At 45.2% G+C, this 26,753-nt stretch overlaps 1 protein-coding gene across 1 annotated transcript in view; it reads left to right on the forward strand.

Moving 5' to 3' along the window:
* The window catches only part of LOC147251636 (titin-like), a 196,372-nt gene that overhangs the window by 152,682 nt on the left and 16,937 nt on the right, over positions 1–26,753 (forward strand). The window contains exons 191-204 of the mRNA XM_086221099.1: positions 118–17,442; positions 17,544–17,840; positions 18,199–18,786; positions 18,920–19,222; positions 19,367–19,663; positions 19,769–20,056; positions 20,162–20,467; positions 20,686–20,988; positions 21,069–21,374; positions 21,494–23,257; positions 23,389–23,682; positions 23,901–24,185; positions 24,292–24,591; positions 24,682–26,748. Of these exons, the coding sequence (XP_086077225.1) occupies positions 118–17,442; positions 17,544–17,840; positions 18,199–18,786; positions 18,920–19,222; positions 19,367–19,663; positions 19,769–20,056; positions 20,162–20,467; positions 20,686–20,988; positions 21,069–21,374; positions 21,494–23,257; positions 23,389–23,682; positions 23,901–24,185; positions 24,292–24,591; positions 24,682–26,748 (24,723 nt within the window). The remainder of the gene's footprint in view (positions 1–117; positions 17,443–17,543; positions 17,841–18,198; positions 18,787–18,919; positions 19,223–19,366; positions 19,664–19,768; positions 20,057–20,161; positions 20,468–20,685; positions 20,989–21,068; positions 21,375–21,493; positions 23,258–23,388; positions 23,683–23,900; positions 24,186–24,291; positions 24,592–24,681; positions 26,749–26,753) is intronic.

Raw genomic sequence — 26,753 nt, forward strand, 5'->3', positions numbered from 1 at the left:
GTAGCTTAAAAAGTTAAAATCCAGCGTTGAAATTTTCTTAATATTTTAATACTTCCATGAAATGCTCTATTCTTTTTTGTTCTAAAATGAGAAAATGACTATTTTTATGTTTTGTAGATGTGCCTGGACCTCCAGTAAATCCTAGAGTCACAGACACAACCAAAACCACTGCTACTGTGAACTGGGGAAAACCACTTGATAATGGTGGTCTTGAAGTCACTGGATATGTGATTGAGCACAAAAAAGAGGGAACAGAAGAATGGGTGAAGGATACTCCTTCATCTCCTTTGAGAATCACAGAGTTTGTTGTTCCTGGGCTGGAAATGGGTGCAAAATACAATTTCAGAATTAGTGCTGTGAATGCTAAGGGAACAGGTGAACCTGCTGAAACTCAGGAACTGGTTGAGATAGTTGAGCGTGCAGCTGAACCAGATTTAGAGCTTGACATTGAGCTGAGAAGAACACTTGTTGTCAGGGCTGGTTGCTCCATTCGGCTCTTTGTGCCAATCAAGGGACGTCCTACGCCTGCAGTCACCTGGACCAAGGAGGGCAGTCCTGTCCCTCGGGCTGTCATTGACAGCACAGAGTCATTTACAATGCTGATCATCCCTGAAAGTTCGAGGACTGATGCAGGAAAATATGAGCTTACTCTGGAAAACACAGCTGGGAAGAAGAGTGCCTCTATTAATGTGAGAGTTTTGGATTCACCTGGACCTCCTCTCAACCTAAAACCAGTCAAAATTGATAAGCAAAGCATTACTCTGATGTGGGAAATGCCTCTCATTGATGGTGGAGCCAAGATTACAAACTACGTAATTGAAAAGAGAGAGTCAACACGCAAGGCTTTTGCTACAGTTGTTACAAACTGTCCAACAACTTCAGTGTCTATTGCTGACCTTGGTGAAGGGTGTGAATACTACTTCAGAGTGTCTGCAGAGAATGAGTATGGTATTGGTGAGGCAGTTGAAACAGTTGATCCAATTCGTGCATCTCAGGCACCGACTCCTCCAGAGAGTATCATTCCAACTGATATCACGAAGAATTCTGTGAGCTTGGCTTGGACTAAACCCAAGCACGATGGTGGAAGCAGGATTACAGGTTATGTCCTTGAAGCCCAGAAGAAGGGAACTGATCAGTGGGCCCATGTAACAACGGTCAAGAGCATGGATTTCACAGTGAAGAATCTCAATGAGAATGAAGAATACATTTTCCGTGTAATGGCTGTCAATCATTCAGGTAGAAGTGCTCCACGTGAGAGTAAACCCATTACTGTTAAGGATGCAACTTCCCTGCCAGAGTTTGATCTGCGTGGTGTCTGTCAGAAGACTGTCATTGCTAAGGCAGGAGATGACATAAAAGTTGAAATTCCAGTTATGGGGCGCCCCAGACCAACTGTCTCTTGGCAAAAGGATTGCACAGCCCTGAAGCTCACACAGAGAACAAATGTGGAGACCACTTCTGCTACTGTTATCCTCACTATCAATGAGTGCACCAGAGCAGACAGTGGTGTGTACACCATGACAGCAAAGAACATTGTTGGTTCTGTGTCTGACAAAATCATTGTGAAAGTCCATGATGTTCCTGGGCCACCAAAGGGACCACTAAAAATTCTGGAGATATCTCGCACTTATTGTATCTTTGAATGGGATGCACCAGAGAATGACGGCGGTGTTCCCATCAACAATTATTTGGTTGAGATCAGAGACACAACTTCCCAGACATGGACAGAGCTGTCTTCCACAGTCATCCGTACCATGTTCAAAGCCAGTCGATTAACTACTGGATCAGAGTACCAGTTTCGAGTAAAGGCTAAGAACAGGTATGGTGCTGGACCCCCTATCCTGTCAGAGGCAATGGTGGCTGCCTATCCATTCAAAGTCCCTGGACCTCCTGGCACACCTACTGTTATATCGTTTACCAAGGACTCAATAACAATTGGCTGGAATGAGCCTGTATCTGATGGCGGAAGTGAAGTCATTGGATATCATGTTGAGAGAAAAGAAAGAAGCAGCATAATGTGGCACAAGATCAGCACGAGTCTTGTGAAAGGAAACATCTTCAAATCCTCTGGGCTTGAGGATGGAGTTGCCTATGAGTTCCGTGTCATGGCTGAAAACATGGCTGGAATAGGCAAGCCCAGCAAAGCCTCAGAAGGGATACTGGCCTTGGACCCTGTAGACCCACCAGGCCAGCCTGTGCCCATATTCGTTAACAAAAATGTCATCACTGTTCAGTGGACAAAGCCTGAGTATGATGGTGGCTTCAAAATCACTGGCTACATAGTGGAGAAGAGAGAACTTCCTAATGGCCGCTGGATTAGAGCCAACTTTACCAATATCATTGAGACAACATTCACTGTCAGTGGACTGACTCAAGATGCCTCTTATGAGTTCCGTGTCATAGCCAGAAATTCTGCAGGTGCCATAAGTTTGCCATCTGACCCCTCAGATCCAATTACCTGCAAAGATGATATTATTGAGCCACGCATCATGGTTGATGCTATCTTTAAGGATGTTGTTCTGCTAAAGGCAGGGGAGTCATTCAAGCTTGATGCTGACATTGCTGGTCAGCCAACCCCATCCATGGTTTGGACCAAAAATGGAAAAGAGGTTGAGAACACACTGAAACTGAATGTCAAGTTTACAGAACTGACGACCACTCTCACCAACAAGGACTCTGTCAGATCAGATGGAGGAGAATTTGTTTTGACAGCCACAAATGTTGGCGGATTTTCTAAACATGTTTTTAAAGTTAAAGTACTGGACAGACCAGGACCACCCATTGGACCTCTTATGGTATCCAATGTCACAGCTGAAAATTGTTTACTGACATGGTCCCCACCTGAAGATGATGGTGGTGCTAAGATTGAGGGATACACAATTGAGAAGCGTGAATCAAGCCGACTGGTTTGGACCAGTGTGGCCTCAGACCTCCAGGTTACACAATTTAAGGTCACCAAGCTGCTCAAAGGAAATGAATATATATTCAGAGTTATGGCAATCAACAAATATGGACAAGGCGAGCCTCTTGATTCAGAACCTACTCTTGCAAACAATCCATATGTGGTGCCTGACCAACCTGAAAATCCTGAAGTGACAGCTATCACCAAAGATTCAATGATAGTTATGTGGCAACCACCTAAGTGTGATGGTGGAACCCCAATCACCAACTACAATATTGAAAAGAAAGACAGAATAGGCCTCCGCTGGGTCAAATGCAACAAGAGGAAGGTCAAAGATCTTCAATTCAGGACAACAGGTCTTGTTGTTGGACATGAATATGAATTCAGAATAATTGCTGAGAATGCTGCTGGACTGAGTGCACCAAGTAACTCAAGTCCATTCTATAAGGCTACCGATGCACTGGAAAAACCAGGGCCTCCATGCAATCCCAGAATCTTGGATACAACCAAATCCTCAATTACTGTTGCTTGGAACAAACCAGTGTATGATGGTGGTTCTGATATCACTGGGTACATTGTTGAGACCTGTATCCCATCTGAAAAGGAAGGGGAAGAGGAGTGGACCATTGTGACACCCACACAAGGACTCCTCGCGACCTTATTCACTATCCTCAACCTAAAGGAGAACCAGGAGTATAAGATAAACATCTCTGCTGTGAACAGTGAAGGAATTGGAGAGGCAGCATCTGTTCCTGGCAATCCCAAAGCAGAAGACAGGCTCCTCCCCCCTGAGATGGATTTGGATGCAGAGTTTTGCAAGACTGTCAGCCTTAGAGCTTGTTGCTCACTTAGACTTTTTGTGCCCATCAGAGGAAGACCAGCGCCTCAGGCTAAATGGACTAAAGATGATGGTGAACCTGTGGAGAGGGCAACCATTGACAGCACAACTTCATACACACTGCTTGTAATAGAAAATGTCAACAGGTTTGATACTGGAAAGTACAACCTTACAATTGAAAACAGCTCAGGTTCCAAGACAGCCACAGTACAAGTTAGGGTGCTCGATACACCAAGTGCTCCACAGAATCTGAAGATCAGTGCTGTAACAAACAAATCTGTAACTCTGACTTGGGATCCACCTCTGAATGATGGAGGAGTCAAGGTTAAGAACTACATTGTTGAAAAGCGTGAGTCCACAAGAAAAGCATATGCTACAGTTAGTGCTACATGCCATCACACCACTTTTACAGTTCATCAACTCCTGGAAGGATGCAACTATTATTTCCGAGTTTTAGCAGAGAATGAGTACGGCATTGGCTTGCCCATAGAGACCAGTGAATCAGTAAAAGTGTCTGAGAAACCACAGCCACCAGGCAAAATTACTCTAGAGGATGTCACCAAAAATAGTGTCACACTCTCCTGGGAGAAGCCAGAGCATGATGGTGGCAGCAGGGTGGGCTGTTATGTTGTTGAGATCCAGCCGAAAGGTGTTGATAAGTGGAGCCAGGCTGTGATTGTGAAAGAAACTGAAGCTACCATTAGTGGCCTCAATGCAGGTGATGAGTACATGTTCCGAGTAGCAGCAAGAAATGAGAAGGGAACAAGTGACCCTCGACAAATTGGTGTGCCTGTGATCGTAAAAGATCTTGTGATTGCACCCGTTGTCAAAACATTGTTCAACACATTCAGTGTGTTGGCGGGTGAGGACCTTACAGTGGAGATTCCATATATTGCCCGCCCCAAAGCTGCAGTCTCCTGGGTAAAAGATGGTCAGCCTCTGAAGAGAACTACCAAGGTAAACTTTGGTTCAACAGAAACATTGCTGAACCTCAATATAAAAGAGACATCTAAAGATGACTTTGGGCACTACCACATTACTGTTAGCAACACAGCAGGAGAGACTACAGTAGACATTGGTATTGTTGTGCTCGACAAACCAGGTCAACCAGGTGGTCCAGTTAAGATGGAGGAGGTAACCTCTGACAGTGTAACCATCTCCTGGAACGCACCAGAGTATGATGGTGGGTGCACAATTAAACACTATATTGTGGAGAAAAGAGACACATGCACCACTAACTGGATGGTTGTTTCTCCAAATCTGGCAAGGACCAAAATCAAGGTGGGCAGGTTGAAGACAGGTTCTGAGTATCAGTTTAGAATCACAGCAGAAAACAGATATGGAAAAGGCCCAGCTCTCCTCTCAGAATGTATTGTGGCTCAGTATCCATACAAACTCCCAGGACCTCCAGGAACACCCTCCATTGCAGCATGCACAAAGGACAGCATGCTGGTGGCTTGGAATGAACCTGTTAATGATGGTGGAAGCACAATCTTGGGTTACCATCTTGAGCGCAAGGAAAGAAATAGCATCCTCTGGGTCAAACTGAACAAGTTTCTTATAATTGACCAAACCTTCAAGACCACTGGCCTAGAACCAGGAATGGAGTATGAATACAGGGTTTATGCTGAAAATATTGTTGGCATTGGTAAAGTGAGTAAAGTGTCTGAGGGCCACATTGCTAGAGATCCTTGTGATCCTCCTGGTACTCCTGAGGCAACAAAGATTACAAAGGATTCTGTTACCATCACTTGGACCAAGCCAGAGTATGATGGAGGAGCAAAGGTTACAGGCTACATTGTGGAAAAGAAGGAGCTTCCTGAGGGTCGTTGGCTGAAGGCAAACTTCACTAATGTCATAGAGACAGAATATGTTGCAACTGGACTTGTGCAAGACAATGATTATGAGTTCCGTGTCATTGCCAGAAATGCTGCTGGTGTTTTCAGTCTGCCCTCTTACAGCACTGGTCCTATTACTGCCAGGGATGAGATTGAGCCCCCAGGAGTCAGCATTGACCCAGAATACACACAGACTATTGTGGTTAATGCTGGAAACAGCTTCAAAATTGATGCAGATGTCCGTGGCAAACCATTACCCTCCATCCACTGGATGAAGGGAGAGCAGGAAATGGGCAACACTATCCATAGAGAGATTAAGAACACAACCACCAAAGCTTGTATCACTGTGAAGGAAGCTAAACTTGCCGATGGAGGACAATATATTCTTCTGCTGAAAAATCCAGGAGGAGAAAAGTCTGTACAGATCAATGTAATTGTTCTAGATAAACCTGGAGAACCTCTAGGACCTCTTGTTGTAACAGGAATAGCTAAAGACAGATGTTCTCTCGCATGGAAACCACCACTACAAGATGGTGGCAGTAATGTCTCTCACTATGTTGTGGAGAAGAGAGAGACAAGTAGATTAGCTTGGACTGTTGTTGATCCAAAAGTACAGAATATTTGTCTTAGGGTCACCAAGCTCCTTGAAGGAAATGAGTACATCTTCAGAGTCCATGCTGTCAATCAGTTTGGTGTGGGTGCACCAATTGAATCTTCTGCTGTGATAATCAAAGACCCTTACATACTCCCTGGATCCCCCAAGGCCTTGGAGCTCTCACATATTCGAAAGGATTCAATGGTGCTCACATGGGAAGCTCCCTCTGAAGATGGAGGCAGTCCTGTCACTAGATATATCATTGAAAAGCATGACAAAGAGGGTGTTAGGTGGACCAGATGCAACAGGCAACCAGTATCAGACTTGACCTTTAAGATCACTGGCCTCTTGGAAAACCACAGTTATGAATTCAGAGTTGCTGCCGAGAATGCTGTTGGTGTAGGTGAGCCAAGCTCCCCAACTGTTTACTACAAAGCTCTCGATCCCGTTTCAAGACCTGGCCCACCACAGAACCCAAGAGTTGCTGACACAACCAAAACATCAATATTCTTGTCATGGGGCAAGCCTCTCTGTGATGGTGGCTGTGAGATCCAGGGATACATTGTTGAGTATTGCACTACCACAGAGCCAGCAGTACCAGCTGAGGTACCTGCTGAGGCCACAGCTGCTGAAACGTCTGCCCCTGATGCAATTGCTGAGGAATGGATAATGTGCACTCCACCAACAGGGGTCAAGAAGACCAAGTTTGAAGTCATAAACTTGAAAGAAAACCAGGCATACAGGTTCAGAGTGTGTGCTATCAATAAGGTTGGAGTTGGTGAGAATGCTGATGTTTGTGGAGTTGTCATTGCCCAGGACAAGGCTGAAGAGCCGGACCTTGATATTGATCCAGAGCTAAGAAAGATTGTGACCATTAAAGCCGGGGCTTCACTTAGATTGTTTATTCCAATAAAAGGAAGACCTTCTCCTACCATCAAGTGGGACAAAGATGATACTGCACTTAAGGAGACTGCTCAGGTTGAGGTGACCAGCAGTTACACAGCACTTGTCATTGACAAGATGAGCAGAACTGACAGCGGAAAATACACTATCACTGGAGAGAATTCTAGTGGCACCAAGTCTGCCTTTGTTGTTGTTCGTGTTCTTGACACACCAGGCGCTCCTGTGAACCTGAAAGTACAAAAAATTACAAACCAGTCTGTGACACTGGCTTGGGAAGCCCCTCTTTTAGATGGTGGGTCCAAAATAAAGAACTACATTGTGGAAAAGAGAGAGAGTACACGCAAAACATACGCTGCTGTTGTAACGAATTGCCATGCTCTTTCATGGAAGATTGAACCACTTCAAGAGGGCTGTAGTTATTACTTCAGAGTCATTGCGGAAAATGCACATGGTGCTGGCCTGCCTGCAATCACTGTTGACCCACTGAAGGTCTCAGAGGCACCCCAGTCTCCCAAGAGCTTGACTGTTACAGATCAAACGAAGACCAGCATCTCTTTGGCCTGGGAAAAGCCAGAATATGATGGTGGGAGCAGAGTCATGCAATACTTGCTAGAGGTGCAGTTGAGGGGCCACGAAAAGTGGTCCGGTGTTAACACATATAAGACAATGGAGGCTACTGTTTCCAATTTGAACCCTGGAGAGGAGTATCTGTTCAGAGTTACAGCAATCAATGACAAAGGAAAAAGTGACCCCAAAGTCCTTGCTGGCCCAGTCATGACTAAGGACTTAGTGTTCGAGCCTGATGTTCGACCGGCTTTCAGCAGCTATAGTGTCCATGTTGGTAAAGACCTTAACATTGACATCCCCATCTTTGGACGTCCTAAACCAACAATTGCATGGACCAAAGATGGAGCACCTTTGAAATTCACTTCCCGAATAAATATTCATAACACACAAACACATACAACATTAAGCATTAAAGAGGCAGCAGGCGATGACAGTGGCATGTACAGCATAAATGCAGTCAACTCAGCTGGAAAGAAGGACACAACATTGGAAATTATTGTACTTGACAAGCCTGGCCCTCCATCTGGACCTGTGAGATTTGACGAGATCACAACCCAGAGTGTCACAATTTCATGGGACCCACCAAAACACAACGGTGGTTGCCAGATTTCAAACTACATTGTACAAAAACGAGATACAACAACAACAACATGGGAGAATGTAAGCATTAACTGTGCAAGAACCAGCATGAAAGTCCCTCGGCTAAAGACTGGAGCTGAATACCAATTCAAGATCATTGCTCAGAACCGTTATGGCAAAAGTCATGGACTGGATTCATCTGCTGTGGCTGCTCAGTATCCATACAAAGAGCCTGGCCCACCAGGCACTCCCTTCATCTCTTCTCTTTCTAGAGACCACCAAATTGTTGAGTGGCATGAGCCTGTCACAGATGGAGGCAGCCCTGTTCTTGGTTACCATCTTGAAAGAAAAGAAAGGAATAGTATTCTCTGGGTGAAGATTAACAAGACACTAATTAACGGAACTAACTTAAAGAGTCACCCACTGGAGGAGGGTGTTGAGTATGAATACAGGGTGTATGCTGAAAATATTGTAGGCATTGGCAGATGCAGTAAAGTCTCAGAGGGCTGTGTTGCCCGTGACCCATGTGATCCTCCTGGCACCCCTGAGGCCATCCATGTGACCAAAGATACCATTGTCATTCAGTGGACTAAGCCTGAATATGATGGTGGCAGTAATATAACTGGCTACATTGTGGAGAAGCGTGATCTTCCAGAGGGCCGGTGGGTAAAGGCAAACTTCACTAATGTGATTGAGACCCATTTCACCATCTCTGGTCTGACTGAAAATACCCAGTATGACTTCAGAGTCATTGCCAAAAATGCAGTTGGCACCATCAGTAAGCCATCCTTCAACAGTGGGCCAATCACTGCCAGTGACAAGATGGAAGCTCCCAAATTCTCCATTGACCCTGCATTCACCAAGACCATTGTCGTTCATGCTGGAGAAACTTTCAAGCTAAATGCAGATGTCCATGGCAAGCCACCACCCACAATTCAGTGGTTCAAGGATGAAATTCTGATTGAGAATACACTGAGATTAGAGGTCAAAAACACAGAAAACCATTCACTGATTGTCATTAAGGATGCTGCCAGAGTTGATGGCGGAATGTACACGCTTCAGCTAACAAATGAGGCTGGCAATGAAACCGTTCCATTCAAAGTTGTGGTTCTGGACAAACCAAGTCCATGTGAAGGACCCCTTCATGTTACTGGAGTGGCTGAGGATAAATGCACACTGGCATGGCGCGCTCCTTTACATGATGGAGGTAGTCCCATCACACACTATGTCATTGAAAGAAGAGAGACCAGCCGTCTAGCTTGGACTCTTGTTTGCAACAGCTGTGATACCACATGCTACAAAGTCACCAAATTGCTAGAAGGCAATGAGTATGTATTCCGTGTCACAGCAGTTAACAATTACGGTGTCAGTGATCCACTGGAGTCTGCTGGAGTGGTCATGAGGTCTCCATTTGTTCCTCCTGGTCCACCTCACATTGAAGATGTTTCTAACATTGCCCATGATGGAATGACCATCATTTGGTCTGCCCCTGAGACTGATGGTGGCAGTGAAATTACAAATTACATAATTGAAAAGAAGGATAGAGCTGGAATCAAATGGACCAGATGTAACAGACAGAAAGTTACCGACCTCTCCTTCAGAGTGACAGGCCTCAGCACTGGTCATGAGTATGAGTTCAGAGTGGCTGCTGAGAATGTAGTCGGAATGGGAGAGTCAAGCCTTCCAAGTTCGTACTACAAGGCCTGTGATCCCAAGTATAAACCCAGTTCTCCATCATATGTGAATATAACTGACTCCACGAAGAGTTCTATTACTGTGGCATGGGGTAAGCCTCTGTCTGATGGTGGCAGCACTATTCAAGGATACATTGTTGAAGTCTGCAAAGCTGAGGAGGAAGAATGGACCATGGTTACACCATCCACTGGCCTGCGGGTCAACAAGTATGAGATCACCAAACTCACAGAGGGCCAGGAATATAAGATCCAGGTCAGTGCTATGAACAAACTAGGGGTTGGTGAGCCAGCTGCTCTTGCCGGAACAGCTATGCCAGAAGAAAGGGTTGAACCACCAGAGATTCGCTTGGATTCTGAGCTGAGGAAGGGCATTGTTGTGAAAGCCGGCAGCTCTGTCAGAATTCATATTCCATTCAAGGGCAGGCCAATGCCCGAGATTAAGTGGACAAAGGATGAGGGGGAGCCACCTGAAAAGGCAGTGGTTGAGAAAGCTTTGAATTTCACGCAACTCTCCATAGACTCATGTGACAGAAGTGACTCAGGAAAATTTAGTCTGACTCTGACCAACAGCAGTGGCTCTGTGTCTGAGTTTGTTGCTGTTAAAGTTCTGGATACACCTGGGGCCCCACAAAACCTTGTGGTTAAAGATGTCAAAAAGGATTCTGTCACACTTGAATGGGATGCACCCCTCATTGATGGAGGTTCAAAGATCAAGAACTATGTCATTGACAAGCGTGAATCAACCAGAAAGGCATATGCAAATGTGTCAGTGAAATGCACCAAGACAACATTCAAAGTTGAGAACCTGATTGAAGGGGCTATGTATTACTTTAGAGTCATGGCTGAGAATGAATACGGAATTGGTCAGGCTGTTGAAACAAAAACGGCTTCCAAGGCTTCTGAGGTACCTCTTCCAGTTGGAACAGTCTTTCTAACTGATGTCACCAAGACCAGTGCATCGCTGTCATGGGAGAAACCTGAGCATGATGGAGGCAGCAGAATTGGTGGCTACCTAATTGAGATGCAGCCTAAAGGTACAGATAAGTGGGGAATTGCTACAAATACAAAGACATGCGAAGGCACTGTCACAGGCCTCACAAGTGGAACGGAATACCTATTCCGTATCATTGCTTTCAATGAGAAAGGAAAGAGTGAGCCAAAGGCCCTTGCTGCACCTGTTGTAGCCAGTGACATGACCATGGAGCCAAGTATTAAGATGCAGTTCAACACTTACAGTGTATTAGCTGGAAAAGATCTGAAGTTGGAGTTCCCTGTGCTTGGCAGGCCCAAACCTAGAGTCTCCTGGACCAAGGATGGTCAACCTCTGAAGGTGACATCCAGAGTTAATGTGTTAAACACTCCCACAACTTCTGGAATTCAGATAAATGAGGCATGTAAGGAAGACTTTGGTAAATATTCAGTCACAGCAAGCAATACTTCTGGAACAATCACTGAAGATATGGCTGTCATTATTCTCGATAAGCCTGGCCCACCAAAGGGTCCAGTCAACATTGTTGAAGTGAGTAACACTTTCATCCATCTTTCCTGGGAACCTCCAGAGTACACAGGTGGATGTCAGGTTAGGAATTACATAGTGGAGAAGAGAGACACCACAACCACAACATGGCAGTCAGTCACCACACAGCTGGCTAGAACAGCTTTTAAAGTCACCAAACTGAAGACTGGTGCAGAATACCAATTCAGAATCATAGCTGAAAACAGATATGGAAAGGGTGTTCCTCTGGACTCCAAGTCTATTGTTGTCCAGTATCCATACAAACCACCTGGGCCTCCTGGAACACCATATGTTAAATCTGCAACAAAGGAGATGATGATAATTGAATGGAATGAGCCAGTCAGTGATGGTGGAAGTGCAGTTATTGGTTACCATCTGGAAAGCAAGGAAAGAAGCAGCATCCTGTGGAACAAACTGAACAAAACTCTTATCACTGATACTCAGTTCAAGATTTGCAATCTGGAAGAGGGTATTGAGTATGAATTCAGAGTGTATGCTGAAAATATTGTTGGGATTGGCAGATGTAGTAAAGTATCTGAGTCATTTGTTGCTCGTGATCCATGTGATCCCCCTGGTGTACCAGAAGCTATAGCTATTTCTAAGAACCAAATCAAGATTCAATGGACCAAGCCTCAGTATGATGGTGGCAGCAAAGTAAATGGCTATATTGTGGAAATGAACGAGCTCACATCGTCTGGTGGGCACTGGATAAGAGCTAACTTCACTAACATAATTGAGACTGAATACATCATCACTGGTCTCACAGAGAATGAACAATATGAATTCAGAGTTATTGCCAGAAATGCAGCTGGAGTCTTTAGTGAGCCATCAGACAGTTCTGGACCTATTACTGCTACTGATGAAATTGAGGCACCAAGGGCCTCAATGGACCCAAAATACAAGGATGTTATTGTCGTCAGTGCTGGAGAACACTTGATTCTTGATGCCGACATCTATGGAAAACCCATTCCTGATGTTTTCTGGCTCAAGGAGAATAAAGAAATGGATAAGGCCCTGCGTATTGAGGTGAAAACCACACCCAGGCATGCAGCAATAACGATTAAGGATGTAACCAAGCTTGACAGTGGCCACTATGACCTTGTTCTCAAAAACTTGGGTGGTACAAAAAACATCCCTATCACTGTTAAAGTCCTTGATAAACCAGGCAAACCCACAGGACCCTTGAACGTGACAGGAGTCATGGCTGATAGGTGTACCCTTGCCTGGGCTGAGCCAACTCTGGATGGTGGGGCTAGTATCACTCACTATATCCTGGAAAAGAGGGAGACTAGCAGCTTGTCCTGGACAGTGGCCGCATCAGAAATCCGAACTGTATTCTGTAAACTAAAAAACTTGCTCCAGGGAAATGAATACATTTTTAGGGTAAGGGCTGTCAACAAATATGGTGTTGGTGACTATCTTGAGAGTGAGCCCATCATTGCCAGCAATCCTTATAAGCCACCTAGTGCTCCTGGAACTCCAGAAGCCAGCAAGATCACAAAGGACTCAATGGTTCTGTCATGGACTGTTCCAGAACAGGATGGGGGAGCTGACATTCAAGGTTACCACCTTGAAAAACGGGACAAAGACAGTATTAGGTGGACAAAGTGCAACAGACAAAAACTGAGTGATACCCACTTCAAAGTTATGGGTCTAATGACAGATCACTTCTATGAGTACCGTGTAGCAGCTGAGAATGAAGCTGGAATGGGAGACCTCAGTGAATTGTCCCTGTTCTACAGAGCATGTGATGCCACAAAACCACCTGGACCCCCGCACCATCCTAAGGTGACAGACTATACAAAGTCCTCAGTGTCGCTGTCCTGGGGCAAACCTGACTTTGACGGTGGTGCCTACATCAAGGGCTACATCGTTGAGATGAGGGAGTATACACCAGTGCCAGAATCCACAGAGGAGGAAGAAGTAGCACCAGTGGTGGGGGCAGCAGTTGAAAAAGAATGGACCATATGCACTCCACCTATGGGCATTCAAGCCACTAAACTCACTATCTCAGAACTGAAGGAGGGTGGAGAATATCAGTTCCGTGTCTGTGCCATCAACTCTGAGGGAGTGGGAGAGGCTGCTATTGTCCATGGTACTGTTGTGACTTCTGATAGGGTGGAAGCACCAGAGATTGAGCTGGATGCTGATCTCAGAAAGGTAATATCTGTCCGCGCTGGAGGCACTCTGCGTCTGTTTGTCACCATTAGAGGAAGACCTCAACCTGCTGTGAAATGGGAAAAAGTTGAGGGTTCTCTCACAGAGCGGGCTGCTATTGACACCACTAGTTCATACACCATGCTTGTGATTGATAATGTTAACCGATTTGACAGTGCCAAATACTCGCTTAGCCTGGAGAACAGCAGTGGTAGCAAATCTGCCATTGTTGCAGTGAGAGTTCTGGATACACCAAGTGCACCGCAGAACTTTGCTGTGAAGGAGCTGAAGAAAGATTCAGTGACTCTTGCCTGGGACACTCCATGTACTGATGGTGGCTCTAAAATCACAAACTACATTGTAGAGAAGCGAGAGTCTGTCAGGAAGGCATATACTACAGTAACCAGCAATTGCACTGGCAACTCATTCAAGATTGAAGAGCTTCCTGAAGGGGGCATTTTCTACTTCAGAGTCTGTGCTGTTAATGAATATGGCCAAGGACAGATGGTTGAAACCAAAGAAGTCAAAGTTTCCGAGGTACCTCTGCCACCAAGCAAGGTTACTGTTGTGGACGTGACAAAGACCAGTGTGACACTGGCTTGGGAAAAACCTGCTCATGATGGTGGAAGTAAAGTGATGTGCTACAATGTTGAATTCAAGGCCAAGAGTGGAGAAAAATGGGGCACAGCATGCACAGTCAAGGTGCCTGAAGCAACTATTCCTAACCTAACTCCAAATGAAATGTATTTATTCAGAGTTGTTGCTATTAACGAGAAAGGGAAGAGTGAACCAAAAGATGTGGGGTTACCTGTAGTTGCAAAGGATGTTGCCATTGAGCCCTCAATCAACTTACTGTTCAAAACATACAGTGTGAAAGCTGGAGATGACCTCACTCTTGACGTCCCAGTGAGAGGAAGACCTAAGCCTGTTGTGTCCTGGAAGAAAGATGGCCTTCCTTTGAAGCAAACATCATCAGTAACCATCTTAAATACTTTAACTTCATCCAAAATTATTATCAAAGAGGCTCACAGAGATCATGTTGGCAAATATGAGATAACCCTGGCCAACACAGCAGGAACAGTCACATCAGACATTGGAGTCATTGTACTTGATAAACCTAGTCAACCTAAAGATATTAAGGTTGATGCTGTGACGTCTGACAGCATTGCACTTTCTTGGTCTCCACCAGATTATGATGGAGGGTGCTCCATCAGTAACTATATTGTGGAGAAGAGAGATACCAATACACAAGAGTGGCAGATGATAGCAAGCAATGTTGCCAGAACAGCTTTCAAGGCTGGCCGTCTGACACATGGAGCTGAGTACCAGTTCCGCATCTATGCAGTCAACCGTTATGGAAAAAGTACATATCTGGATTCTCCTGCAATTACTGCTCAGTACAACTTCAAACAACCTGGACCTCCTTCCACGCCTATAGTGAAGTTGGCCACGAAGTCTTACATGTTGGTGACTTGGAATGAGCCAGTCAATGATGGTGGAAGTCCTGTTCTTGGCTATCATCTTGAACGGAAGGAGCGTACCAGTATTCTGTGGACAAAGATGAACAGAGGAATGATCAAAGACACAGAATACAAAGTCAATGGAATTGAAGAGGGTATGATGTATGAATACCGTGTCTATGCTGAAAATATTGCTGGTATTGGTAAATGCAGCAAGGCCTGTGAGGCTGTAGCAGCTAGAGATCCATGTGATCCTCCAGGTACTCCTGTGGTCACTGCTGTAACCAGAACATCTGTCTCTCTGTTGTGGGATAAACCCGAGTATGATGGTGGTGCCAAGGTCTCTGGCTACATCATTGAATGCAGAGATCTTCCTCAGGGACGCTGGACAAGGTGTAACTTCACCAATGTACCTGAGACCTACTATGATGTGACAGGCCTAACAGAAGGAAGCCAGTGTGACTTCCGTGTTATTGCAAAGAATGCTGCCGGATTGTTCAGTGAACCGTCTGACAACACTGGCCCCATCACTGTCAAAGATGATGTAGACCCACCACGCATCATGATGGATGTCAATTTCAGAGAGACAGTGTTTGTCAAAGCAGGAGAAACTCTGAAGCTTAATGCTGATTTGGCAGGCCGCCCCACCCCTGTCGTTTCCTGGACCAAAAATGGTAAAGAGATTGAGCTCAGAGCCAGAATCCAGATTGTTTCAACAGATACCAGCACCTCTGTCATTGTAAAGGACTGCATCAGAAGAGATTCTGGACAGTATACCCTGACTCTACAAAATATTGGAGGAACAGTTAGCATGCCAATCAATTGTGTGGTTATTGATAAACCAGGGCCCTCTGCAGGACCTCTCCAAATCACAGGCCTAACTGCTGAAGCATGCACTCTGTCATGGGGTCCACCTCAGGAGGCTGGTGGTGCTGACATCACACATTATGTTGTTGAAAAGCGTGAGACCAGCCGCTTGGCATGGACACTAGTGAAGGGGGATGTCACTAGAACATTCTATAAAGTAACAGGACTGCTGAAGGGAAATGAATATGTCTTCAGGGTTCTGGCTGTCAATAAGCATGGACTTGGTGAGGCCCTGGAGAGTGACACTGTAAAGATTACAGATCCATACACTTTTGCTTCTGCTCCAGTCGGTGTTGATGTCACTGACATAACTGGAGATTCAATGACTCTTACCTGGTGCAAGCCAGCAAGTGATGGAGGCAGTCAAGTCACTGGATATGTGATTGAGCGCCGTGAGAAGACAGGAATGCGCTGGGTACGTGTAAACCGAGATCCAGTTGTTGAATGTACTGCAGTCGCAACCAAACTCCGCAAGAGTTGTGAGTATGACTTCAGGGTCTATGCTGAAAATGCTGCTGGTCTGAGTCTTCCAAGTGAACCATCTGCTTCCTTCAGAGCAGTAGATCCTGTGGTTTTCCCTTCACGCCCAACCAGGCCAAAAATTGTGAACTCAACAAAGAAAAGTGTGTCCATTGTCTGGAAGCCTCCAACAGATAATGGTGGTGCTCCCATCCTTGGATACAGTGTAGAATACAGAGACTACATCCACAAACCCAAACCAGAAGTCACAGAAGAAGAGGAGGAGGAATATGACGATGAAGAAGAGGAACCTGAATCTCCTGAAGATCTGAAAAGATGGCTTGAGGCTATTCCTCTTACCAAGAGCTTGGAGTTCACAATCACTGGATTACAGACAGATGCAGAATATGAATTCTGTGTCAAGGCCATAAACAAAGTTGGTTGCAGTGCGCGCAGCCAATGTTCAGATGCAGCTGTGGCAATGGATAGAACTGCCGAGCCATCATTTGATGTAGACGTTGAGATGCGCAAAATTCTTGTTGTCAAGCATGGCACAGCCTTTACTCTCAATGTGCTGTTCAAGGGCAAACCTGTTCCATCAGTAGAATGGGCCAAGGAGGGCACTGATCTGAGGATCAGAGGCACCATTGATTCAACAGACTCCAGCACTTCACTAACAATTGAGAAATCAACTAGAAATGACTCTGGGGAGTACTGTGTCACAATTGAATCACCATTGGGAAAAGCAACGTTGCCAATAGTTGTCAATGTGCTTGATTCGCCTGGTCCTCCTGTCAATGTTAACGTTTCATCAGTGACCAGGGACTCTGCAACACTCATATGGGAAGCTCCTGAGAATGATGGCGGTGGTGCAGTGAAGGCTTATCATGTTGAAAAACGTGAGGCCAGTAAGAAGGCCTGGGTGTCTGTGACCAGCAATTGCCATGCACTGACTTACAGGCTGGAGGACTTGCAGGAGGGGGCCATCTATTATTTCAGAGTTATTGCAGAAAATGAATATGGAGTGGGTGTTCCTCAGGAGGCAAAGGCTGGCACAAAGATAACAGGTAACATTTGAGCTGATCGTTTCTCACCATTGTAGTTGATTTTTTTACAACTTCTCTCTTTTCCACAAGATTGGCTTAATGGAATGCCTTATGTGTTGCAGAGGTACCAAGCACTCCCATGAAGCTAGGAGTTGTAAATGTTACTAAGGACTGTGTTACAATCGCCTGGACAAGACCAGAATATGATGGTGGTAGCAGAGTCAGGGGTTACCTTATTGACGCTTTGGAGAAGGGACAGACCAAGTGGGTGAAGTGTGCCACTGTGAGGACCATGAGCCACACTATAAAGAGCCTGAGGGAGGGTGCAGAGTACTTCTTCAGAGTCCGAGCTGAGAATCATGCTGGGCTAAGCGAACCCAAAGAGATGATTGTTCCTGTCATTGTCAAGGAAATTCAAGGTAATATCTTTCGCTATTCTATGAAATCAGTTGGTTTATTTTGACATTGGCCTTCATATTATGTTATGACATTAGAAATCAAGATGCAGAGAGAAATGTTACTTGAACTTTAATACTAATGTCTAGTGTGTTGTAATCAAATTGTTTATAAATAGCTTCAAGTTGCATTGATGGACAACTGCATTGGTATTGTAAATGTTAAAACATTTTTTAAGAAACAGGTTTTATTTGTTTCTGTATAATGTGTGGGGAAATATACATTTTCATCTGCTGGAATTTATTTAATTTTGTAAAAAATTGATTATCTATTTTGAAGTTTGTGACATTACTTCCTGCTTTCCTGTTTCTAACTGAACAGAGGCTCCAGAGTTTGATCTGAAGAACTACCCCAAGAATACAGTTTATGTGAAAGCAGGATCCAACCTTACCTTTGAGATTCCTCTCACTGGCAAGCCCATGCCTAAGGTGACCTTGTCCAAGAACAATGTCATCATCAAAGGATCCAAGAGGCTACTGACTGAAGTAACACCAGACAGCTTAATCATCACTCTCAATGAGAGCATCGCAAGTGATGCTGGAAAATATGAAGTCACTGCCTCAAATGCTGGTGGCACCACCAAGATCTTCATTATCTTCATTGTACTGGACAGACCTGGACCTCCAGTTGGACCAGTTGAAATTGGAGAGATTGGAGAGAGTACTGCATGCTTGAAGTGGGCTCCGCCAGAGTATGATGGTGGCAGTCCAGTTACTAACTACATTGTTCTGAAACGGGAGACCAGCACTCCCGCCTGGGCAGAAGTGTCAGTTAACATTGCCAGAAGCTCAATTAAGGCTACTAAGCTGACAAAAGGAGAGGAATACCAGTTCAGAATAAAGGCTGTGAATCGCTATGGTGTCAGCGATCACATTGACAGCAAGCCAGTCATGATAAAGCTTCCATACAGTGAGTCAATCTACCCGAATATATTTGAAAGTATACTGTGAAGGAATCATCTTCCTGTCCAACAATAATGTACCATTTGCTGTGACATGAATTCATCTGAATGAACAGTCACATCGTTTTCTGTCCGTGACAGCCATCCCTGGACCTCCATCCACACCATGGCTCAGTTTCGTATCAAGAGAGAGCCTGACTGTCTGCTGGAATGAGCCAGTCAATGATGGTGGAAACCCTGTGATTGGATATCACCTCCAGATGAAGGAGAGGAGCAGTATTCTCTGGCAGAAGGTCAACAAAACCGCAATCCCAGGAAACCAGTGGAGGGTGACTAACATCTGCCCAGGTCTCATCTATGAGTTCAAGGTGGCAGCTGAAAATGCTGCTGGTATAGGAAAGATGAGTAAGACATCTGAGGAAGTCCTGGCCATTGATGCCTGTGGTAAGGCTTTCAAATGAATTTATCATTTTTCATCCAAATTCATCAGTTGGATTTCAAATGTAAGCAGACCCACAGCCTTTAACAGTTGATCGCCTCAAATAACTGTTTAATTTATTTGTCTTCTCTCTTAATGTTAAATTGCAGAGCCCCCGGCAAATGTTCGTGTCACAGAGGTCACCAAGAACTCTGTCAGCTTGGCCTGGCAGAGGCCTCCATATGATGGCGGCAGTAAGATTACTGGCTACAATGTGGAGAGGAGGGAAGCCTCCAATGGCAGATGGGTGAAGGCTAACTTCACAAATGTCATTGAGCTGGGCTTCACTGTGTCAGGACTGACCCAGGATGAGACTTACGAGTTCAGAGTGTACGCTAAGAACACTGTTGGGTCTGTGAGCAACCCATCACTTATTGCTGGCCCAGTCACTTGTGTTGATGCATGTGGTGAGTTGCATTTCAACTAAATCAAATTACAGTCTCTGATGATAAAATAGATTTAAAAAATGTCAATAAACAAAACCAACCAAAAAAAAATGTTGTGTCATGCAGGTGCTCCAGCCATTGACCTTCCTCCAGAGTATTTGGATGTGGTTCAATACAAGGCGGGAACCTCATTTAAACTAAAAGTTGGAATCATTGCCAAACCTCTGCCAACCATTGAATGGCTCAAGAATGGAAAAGAGCTTGTACCTACTTCTGCCTTGAGTGTTGAAAGCACAACTGACTGTTCTGCTGTCCTCATCAAGGATGCAACTCGCTTTGACACAGGCTCGTATGAGATCAAGATCAAGAATGTTTTGGGCTCAGCATCTGCGACCATCAGGACAGAAATCTTAGGTATATAAAAATTCTTGTCACACTCCATATTTGAAGTTTTTGGAATTGTTTTCCATCAGTCTTGTAATTGATACTTACATGTTCTACTTTTTCATCTCTCTTCAGACAAACCTGGCCCCCCGCCCGGCATTATTAATTTCAACTCTGTTACAGCAGACAGAATAGTTCTCAGCTGGGAGTCCATACCTGAGTTAGACCAGGGAGGTTCTAAGGTGACCCACTACATTGTTGAGAGGCGAGAAACCAGCCGAGTGGTCTGGTCAACAGTTTCAGACAAGCATGAGCAGAACCACATTGTTGTCAGCAAACTTATGCAAGGAAATGAATATGTGTTCCGTGTGATGGGTGTTAACAAGTATGGAGTTGGAGAGCCACTGGAGTCTGAACCTGTCATTGCCAAGAACGCCTTTGGTGAGCTTCCACCTGTAGAAAGCTGTAAAGGAATGATAAAGATTAAATTTCATGGCTTAGCTACACAGATTTCCTTTGAATATTTGTGCTTTGTAAACAATTAAGAAGGCAGTTATTGGACCTGAATCAATCAACAACACTACTAAATACCTATACCTATGGTTTTCAGCTGAAAAGGTGGCTTGAGGTTTTAGTTGCTCTTTAAATTTGTTTTACAGTTACTCCTGGACAGCCTTGTACTCCTGAAGTGAACATCATCACTAAGACCACCATGGTGGTAGAATGGGACAAACCAGGTGTTGATGGAGGCAGCTCAGTTACGGGCTACTACCTGGAGAGACGTGACAAGAGGAGTGCACGGTGGATCAGAGTGTACAAAGACCCTGTTACTGATATCAAACAGACCGTCTACCACCTAACAGAAGGAAACGAGTACCAATATCGTGTTTGTGCCATTAACAAGGCTGGAGAAGGACCATTCTCAGATGCTTCAGACTACTACAAGTCTGCTGATCCAGTTGGTAAGTGGTAAAATGTACAGGTCAAACAAGTAAGACAGATATATGTATAGCCTTACCTAACAAATACATTCCTGTTACAGATCCACCAGATGAGCCTTGCAAGCTGAAGGTTGTTGACTCCACAAAGACATCCATAACATTGAGCTGGTCCAAGCCAGAATGGGATGGAGGCAGTGAGGTCACCAGCTATATGGTTGAGAAACTTGTTGAAGGAGAGGAAAAATGGGTGATGGTTACCTCCAAGGGAGAGGTCAAGACCACAGAATATACAGTTCACGACCTAAAGCCAGATGTTAACTATTTCTTCAGAGTTTCTGCCGTCAATTGTGCTGGCTGTGGTGAGCCACTGGCAATGACTGAACCTGTGCAGGCGAAAGACATCCTGGGTAAACTAATCCTTTACACCTTTTCATGCAGCCATATGCATACATATGCAAATAACTCATTTATGGCATGTATAGTGCATCTCTTGTGTGACCTTGTATGTTTTTAATGATATTCACAGAGGAGGCCCAGATTGATTCAGATGTTGCAATGAGAACTCACTACACTGTGAAGGCTGGCAAGGACGTGGAGCTCTCTGTTCCTCTGAAGGGCAGACCAGCTCCCTCCACCTCCTGGAGCAAGGGAGAGGAATGCATTGATCACAATCCCATGTATGAATTCCACCACACTGATACTACCACAGTCCTTGTAATGCGTGAAGTAACCAGGCTGGACACTGGAAAGTATACAGTCAAGATTGAGAATGGTGTGGGGGAGCCCAAGACCCTGACCCTTTCTGTGAAGGTCCAGGACACACCAGCCCAGTGCAAGAACCTGACATTGAAGGATGTGACACGTGGAAAAGTCACTCTGTGCTGGGAGCCCCCACTCCTTGATGGTGGTGCTGAAATCACAAACTATATTGTTGAGAAGAGGGACTCTTCAAAGAGGTCCTACTCCGCAGTGACAAGCAAATGCGCAGAAACGACCTTCACCATTGAAGATCTCTCTGAGAAGACATCCTTCTTCTTCCGTGTGCTCGCAGAGAATGAGAATGGTGTTGGTGATCCGTGTGAAACACTTGAGCCAGTGAAGGCTACAGAGACTCCTGGACCAGTCAAGGAGGTGTCTATGAAGGATTCATCAAAGACCTCTGTCACTTTACAGTGGCTGAAACCTGATTATGATGGTGGCAGCATTATCACAGACTACATCATTGAGAAAAAGCTCAAGGATGAGGACTGGACACTGGGAGGGACCAGTAAACATTGCGAGTTTGAGGTAAAGAAACTCAAAGAACACTCAGACATGTTCTTCAGAGTGGCTGCAAGGAATGAGAAGGGACAGGGAGACTTTGTTGAGATTGGGCCTATCAAGGTGATCAACTACATTATCACTCCTGAGGCAAGTCTTGAAGACTACCCAGATGGAAGAATCAATGTTCGCCTGGGTCACAATGTCCATATTGAGCTACCATACAAAGGTAAACCTAAACCCTCTGTTCTGTGGCTGAAGGACAACCTCCCTCTGAAGGAGAGTGATATAATCCGCTTCAAGAAAACAGAAAACAAAGCCACTCTAATGATTAAGAATGTGAAGAAGGAGAATGAGGGTAAATACACACTGACCCTTGACAACAACATCAACAGGAGATCCTTCCACCTTTACATCATCACACTGGGACCACCATCAAAGCCTGTTGGACCCATACGTCTGGATGAGGTGAGAGCTGAGAGCATTATGATCTCCTGGGATGAACCCAATGATGATGGAGGTGGAGACATAACCTGCTACACTGTGGAAAAACGTGACACCTCCCAACCTGACTGGAAGATGGTGTGTTCCAGTGTCAAGGGAACTCAGTTCAAGGTGCCCAATCTGATCAAGGGAGTCCAGTACCAGTTCAGAGTGTGTGCTGAGAACAGATATGGAGTTAGTGAGCCCCTGCTATCACAGATGGTCATTGCCAAGCACCAGTTCAGGCCCCCAGGCCCACCAGGCAAGCCTGTTGTCTATAATGTCACCAATGACGGCATGACTATCCAGTGGGAGCAGCCTATCTATGATGGTGGTACCCCCATCCTGGGCTTCCATGTTGAGAGAAAGGAACAGAACAGCATCATGTGGCAAAAGGTTAACACTATGTTAATCAAAGAAACAGACTACAGGATCTTGGGACTGATTGAAGGCCTTGAATACGCCTTCAGAGTTTATGCCCAGAATGATGCTGGCTTCAGCCGAATGAGTGATGAGAGCAAGTCGACCATGGCTGTCAGTCCTGTTGGTGAGTTCTGAGTTCTCTTTCCATCATAACATATCTTAGATTAATAATAGGTTGAGCAGACACATGATGAGATATCAGGGGAATTGAAACACTGTGGCAAAAGAATTTAAAATGTATCTGATGTCTTTCAGATCCTCCTGGTCAGCCTGACTACACTGATGTGACCAGTGACTCAATAACTCTGAAATGGGAGGCACCCAAACGTGATGGAGGTAGCAAGATCACGGGCTACAACATTGAAAAAAGGCAGGGACATGGCCGCTGGTTCAAGGCAAACTTGACTGATGTGCATGACTGCCAGTACACTGTCACTGGTTTGGCTACAAATGAGCGATATGAATTCAGAGTGATTGCCAGAAATGCCATTGGCGTTGTCAGCCCCCCATCCAACTCTTCCGGCTTGATTGTGGTCAGAAATGAGAATGGTAAGTACTGACAAGACAGCGAAAGACTTGAGCTTACAAAAAAGATTTGTGATTGTAGTACTATCAGTAAATTATGTGGTTGATTAAAACTTCCCTAGCCTCTGAAAAAGATTCTACACCTAAGACAGTAAAAGCAGTCAAAATCCTAGTAATTATCTCAAGTCATTTTTTAACAGTGCATAGCTGAACTTAAACCCTCTCCTTTTCTCCTGAAACAGCTGCTCCTCATATTGAGTTTGGCCCTGAGTACTTTGAGGGTTTGACAGTCAAGGCGGGAGACAACGTCAGGCTTAAGGTTACCATCACTGGCCGCCCTGTTCCCAAGGTTGTCTGGTACAGAGACGGTGTGGAGGTTACCAAAAAGATGATGGACATTATCTCTGTAGCTGGATCAAGCACCTTGTTCATCAGGGATGCTGACCGCACTCACCGTGGCCTCTACACTGTTGAAGCTACCAACGGATCTGGAAGCAAGAAGGAGCAGATCCTTGTACAAGTCCAAGGTACACAGTTTTGTCAATTGTCTCTTCATATCACACACTGTTGTTTATACTGCTGCCTTCTTTAATTTCTGTTTCTAACTGTAAAACACACTACTATGTGATGCAGACACACCTGGGGAGCCAGTAGGACCAATTACTTTCAGCAATCTCTCAGAGGGTAGGTGTACTCTCTCCTGGAGCCCACCAGAGAATGACGGCTGCTCAGAAATTTCTCATTACATCATTGAGAAACGTGAGACAGCAAAAATCTCCTGGGCCTTGGTGTCTGAAGAATGTAAAGAGTGCACTTTCAATGCAAGCAAACTCATCAAGACAAATGAGTACCAGTTCAGGGTCTCTGCCGCCAACAAGTTTGGAGTTGGCAGACCTTTGGAATCTAGCCCCATCATTGCACAGTTGCAATACAGTAAGTCAACATTCTGAGTTTATTTAAGAAATTGAAGTTTCCTTCCCCTATAAATCCACACTATTAATTTAATAAAAATATTTCCCCCAGCTACTCCTGATGCCCCTGGCACACCTGATGCCACTGAGGTGACAGGAGAAAGTATCACCCTGGCCTGGACTCCTCCAGCCTCAGATGGAGGAAACCCCATTCAGCAATATATTGTGGAAAAACGTGAGAAGAAGACTGTCCGGTTCTACAAGGTTATTTCCAAAAAGCCCATCGTGGAATGTGCCCACAAGGTTCTGCATCTGACCGAAAATATGGAATATGAGTTCCGTGTCATGGCTGTGAATGATGCTGGTGTTGGAGCTCCCAGCAATATCTCCATGCCTATCAAAGCTGCCGAGCCAAAGGATATCCCCTGTGCCCCTTCGGTGGTCTGTGTGTCTGATTCCACAAACACCTCCATCAGTCTGGAATGGACCAAGCCTATTGACGACGGTGGTTCAGAGGTCCTGGGCTACATTGTTGAGATTTTACAGGCTGATCAGACAGAGTGGAGGAGAGTCAATGAAGAATTGGTGCCAGAAACAAATTATGTGGTGACTGCTTTACATACTGGAGCTGAGTACAAGTTCCGTGTTGCAGCTGTCAATCATATTGGTAGAGGTGAGGACAAGGAGATGCCAGAACCTGCTCAAGCCGTTGACAGGCTAACACCACCACAGGTGGATATTGATGCCTCATTCAAGCAGACACACATTGTTAAGGCTGGAGGATCAGTGGTCCTTGGTATCCAGTTCAGAGGAAAGCCTATTCCCACAACCACCTGGGTGAAGGAAGAAGGTGAACTTGGCGTCATGTCAGAGATAACAACTACAGCAGGCAGCAGTACTTTAGCTATTGAAAACTGTTCTAGAAATGATTCAGGCAAATACACAGTTAACCTAGAGAACAGCAGTGGCAGCAAGGCTGTTACTTTTACAGTTAAGGTGATGGACACTCCTGGACCTCCAAAGTCTGTGGCCTTCAAAGAGGTTTCCAGAGGCTCAGTCACACTTATTTGGGAGCCTCCTCTTAATGATGGCGGAGCACGAATTCACCACTATATTGTTGAGAGACGTGAAGCGAGTCGTCGGACCTGGCAGCAATCTGGTGGCAAGTGCACTCACAATATTCTGAAGATCCAGGACCTGCTGGAGGGAGTGCCATACTTCTTCAGAGTGTCTGCAGAGAACCAGCATGGTGTGGGTGAGGCATTTGAGATTGCTGAGCCTGTTATTGCCACTGCAGAGCCAGCAGCTCTAAAGAGAATAGACATCCTGGACACCACTGACAGCTCTGTGTCACTGGGCTGGCTGAAACCGGAGCATGACGGTGGAAGCCGCATCCAGTGTTACATCATTGAGGCTAAGCCAAAGGGCACAGACAAATGGATGGTTGTTGGTAGTACCAAGAACCTCACCTATATCGTTGAAAAGCTCAACAAGGGCGATGAGTATGACTTCTGTGTAAAGGCAAAAAATGAGTCTGGCTGCAGCAAACCCAGAGAAACCCTGGCCCCTGTGCTGGTGAAAGAGCCTCACATTGAACCTGCTGCTGACCTAAGCGAGATCACCAACCAGCTTATCACATGCAGATCTGGCAGTACCTTCACTATTGAGGTTCCAATTAGTGGTAGACCTGCTCCTAAGGTAACTTGGAAGCTGGAGGAGATGAGACTGAAAAACTCTGACAGAGTTTCCATCAAAGTAACTAAAGACAAAACCAGTATATCAGTCAAGGAGGCCATGCGAGGTGATGGTGGAAAATACTACCTGACTCTGGAGAATGTGACAGGAACCAAGACCTTCACTGTGGAAGTAAATGTTACTGGTCGACCCAGTCCCCCAACAGGGCCAATTAAAATCTCATCTATCAACTCTGAATCCTGCGTACTGAACTGGGAACCCCCAGAAGATGATGGTGGCACAGATATTACAAACTACATTGTGGAGAAGCGTGAATCTGGCTCAACTGCCTGGCAACTAATCAACTCCAGTGTAAAACACACATCTCTCCATGTTAGTCATCTGACCAAGTACATGCAGTACACATTCAGGGTCTCTGCTGAGAACGTGTTTGGCATCAGCAAGCACACGGAGTCTGAAACTATTGTTGCAGAGCATCCTTTCAGTGAG

Source organism: Aulostomus chinensis, chromosome 12, assembly GCF_037954235.1.
Source record: "Aulostomus chinensis isolate RoL2024-O1b breed Wild chromosome 12, RoL_Achi_v1.0, whole genome shotgun sequence".
Lineage (NCBI taxonomy): Eukaryota > Metazoa > Chordata > Actinopteri > Syngnathiformes > Aulostomidae > Aulostomus > Aulostomus chinensis.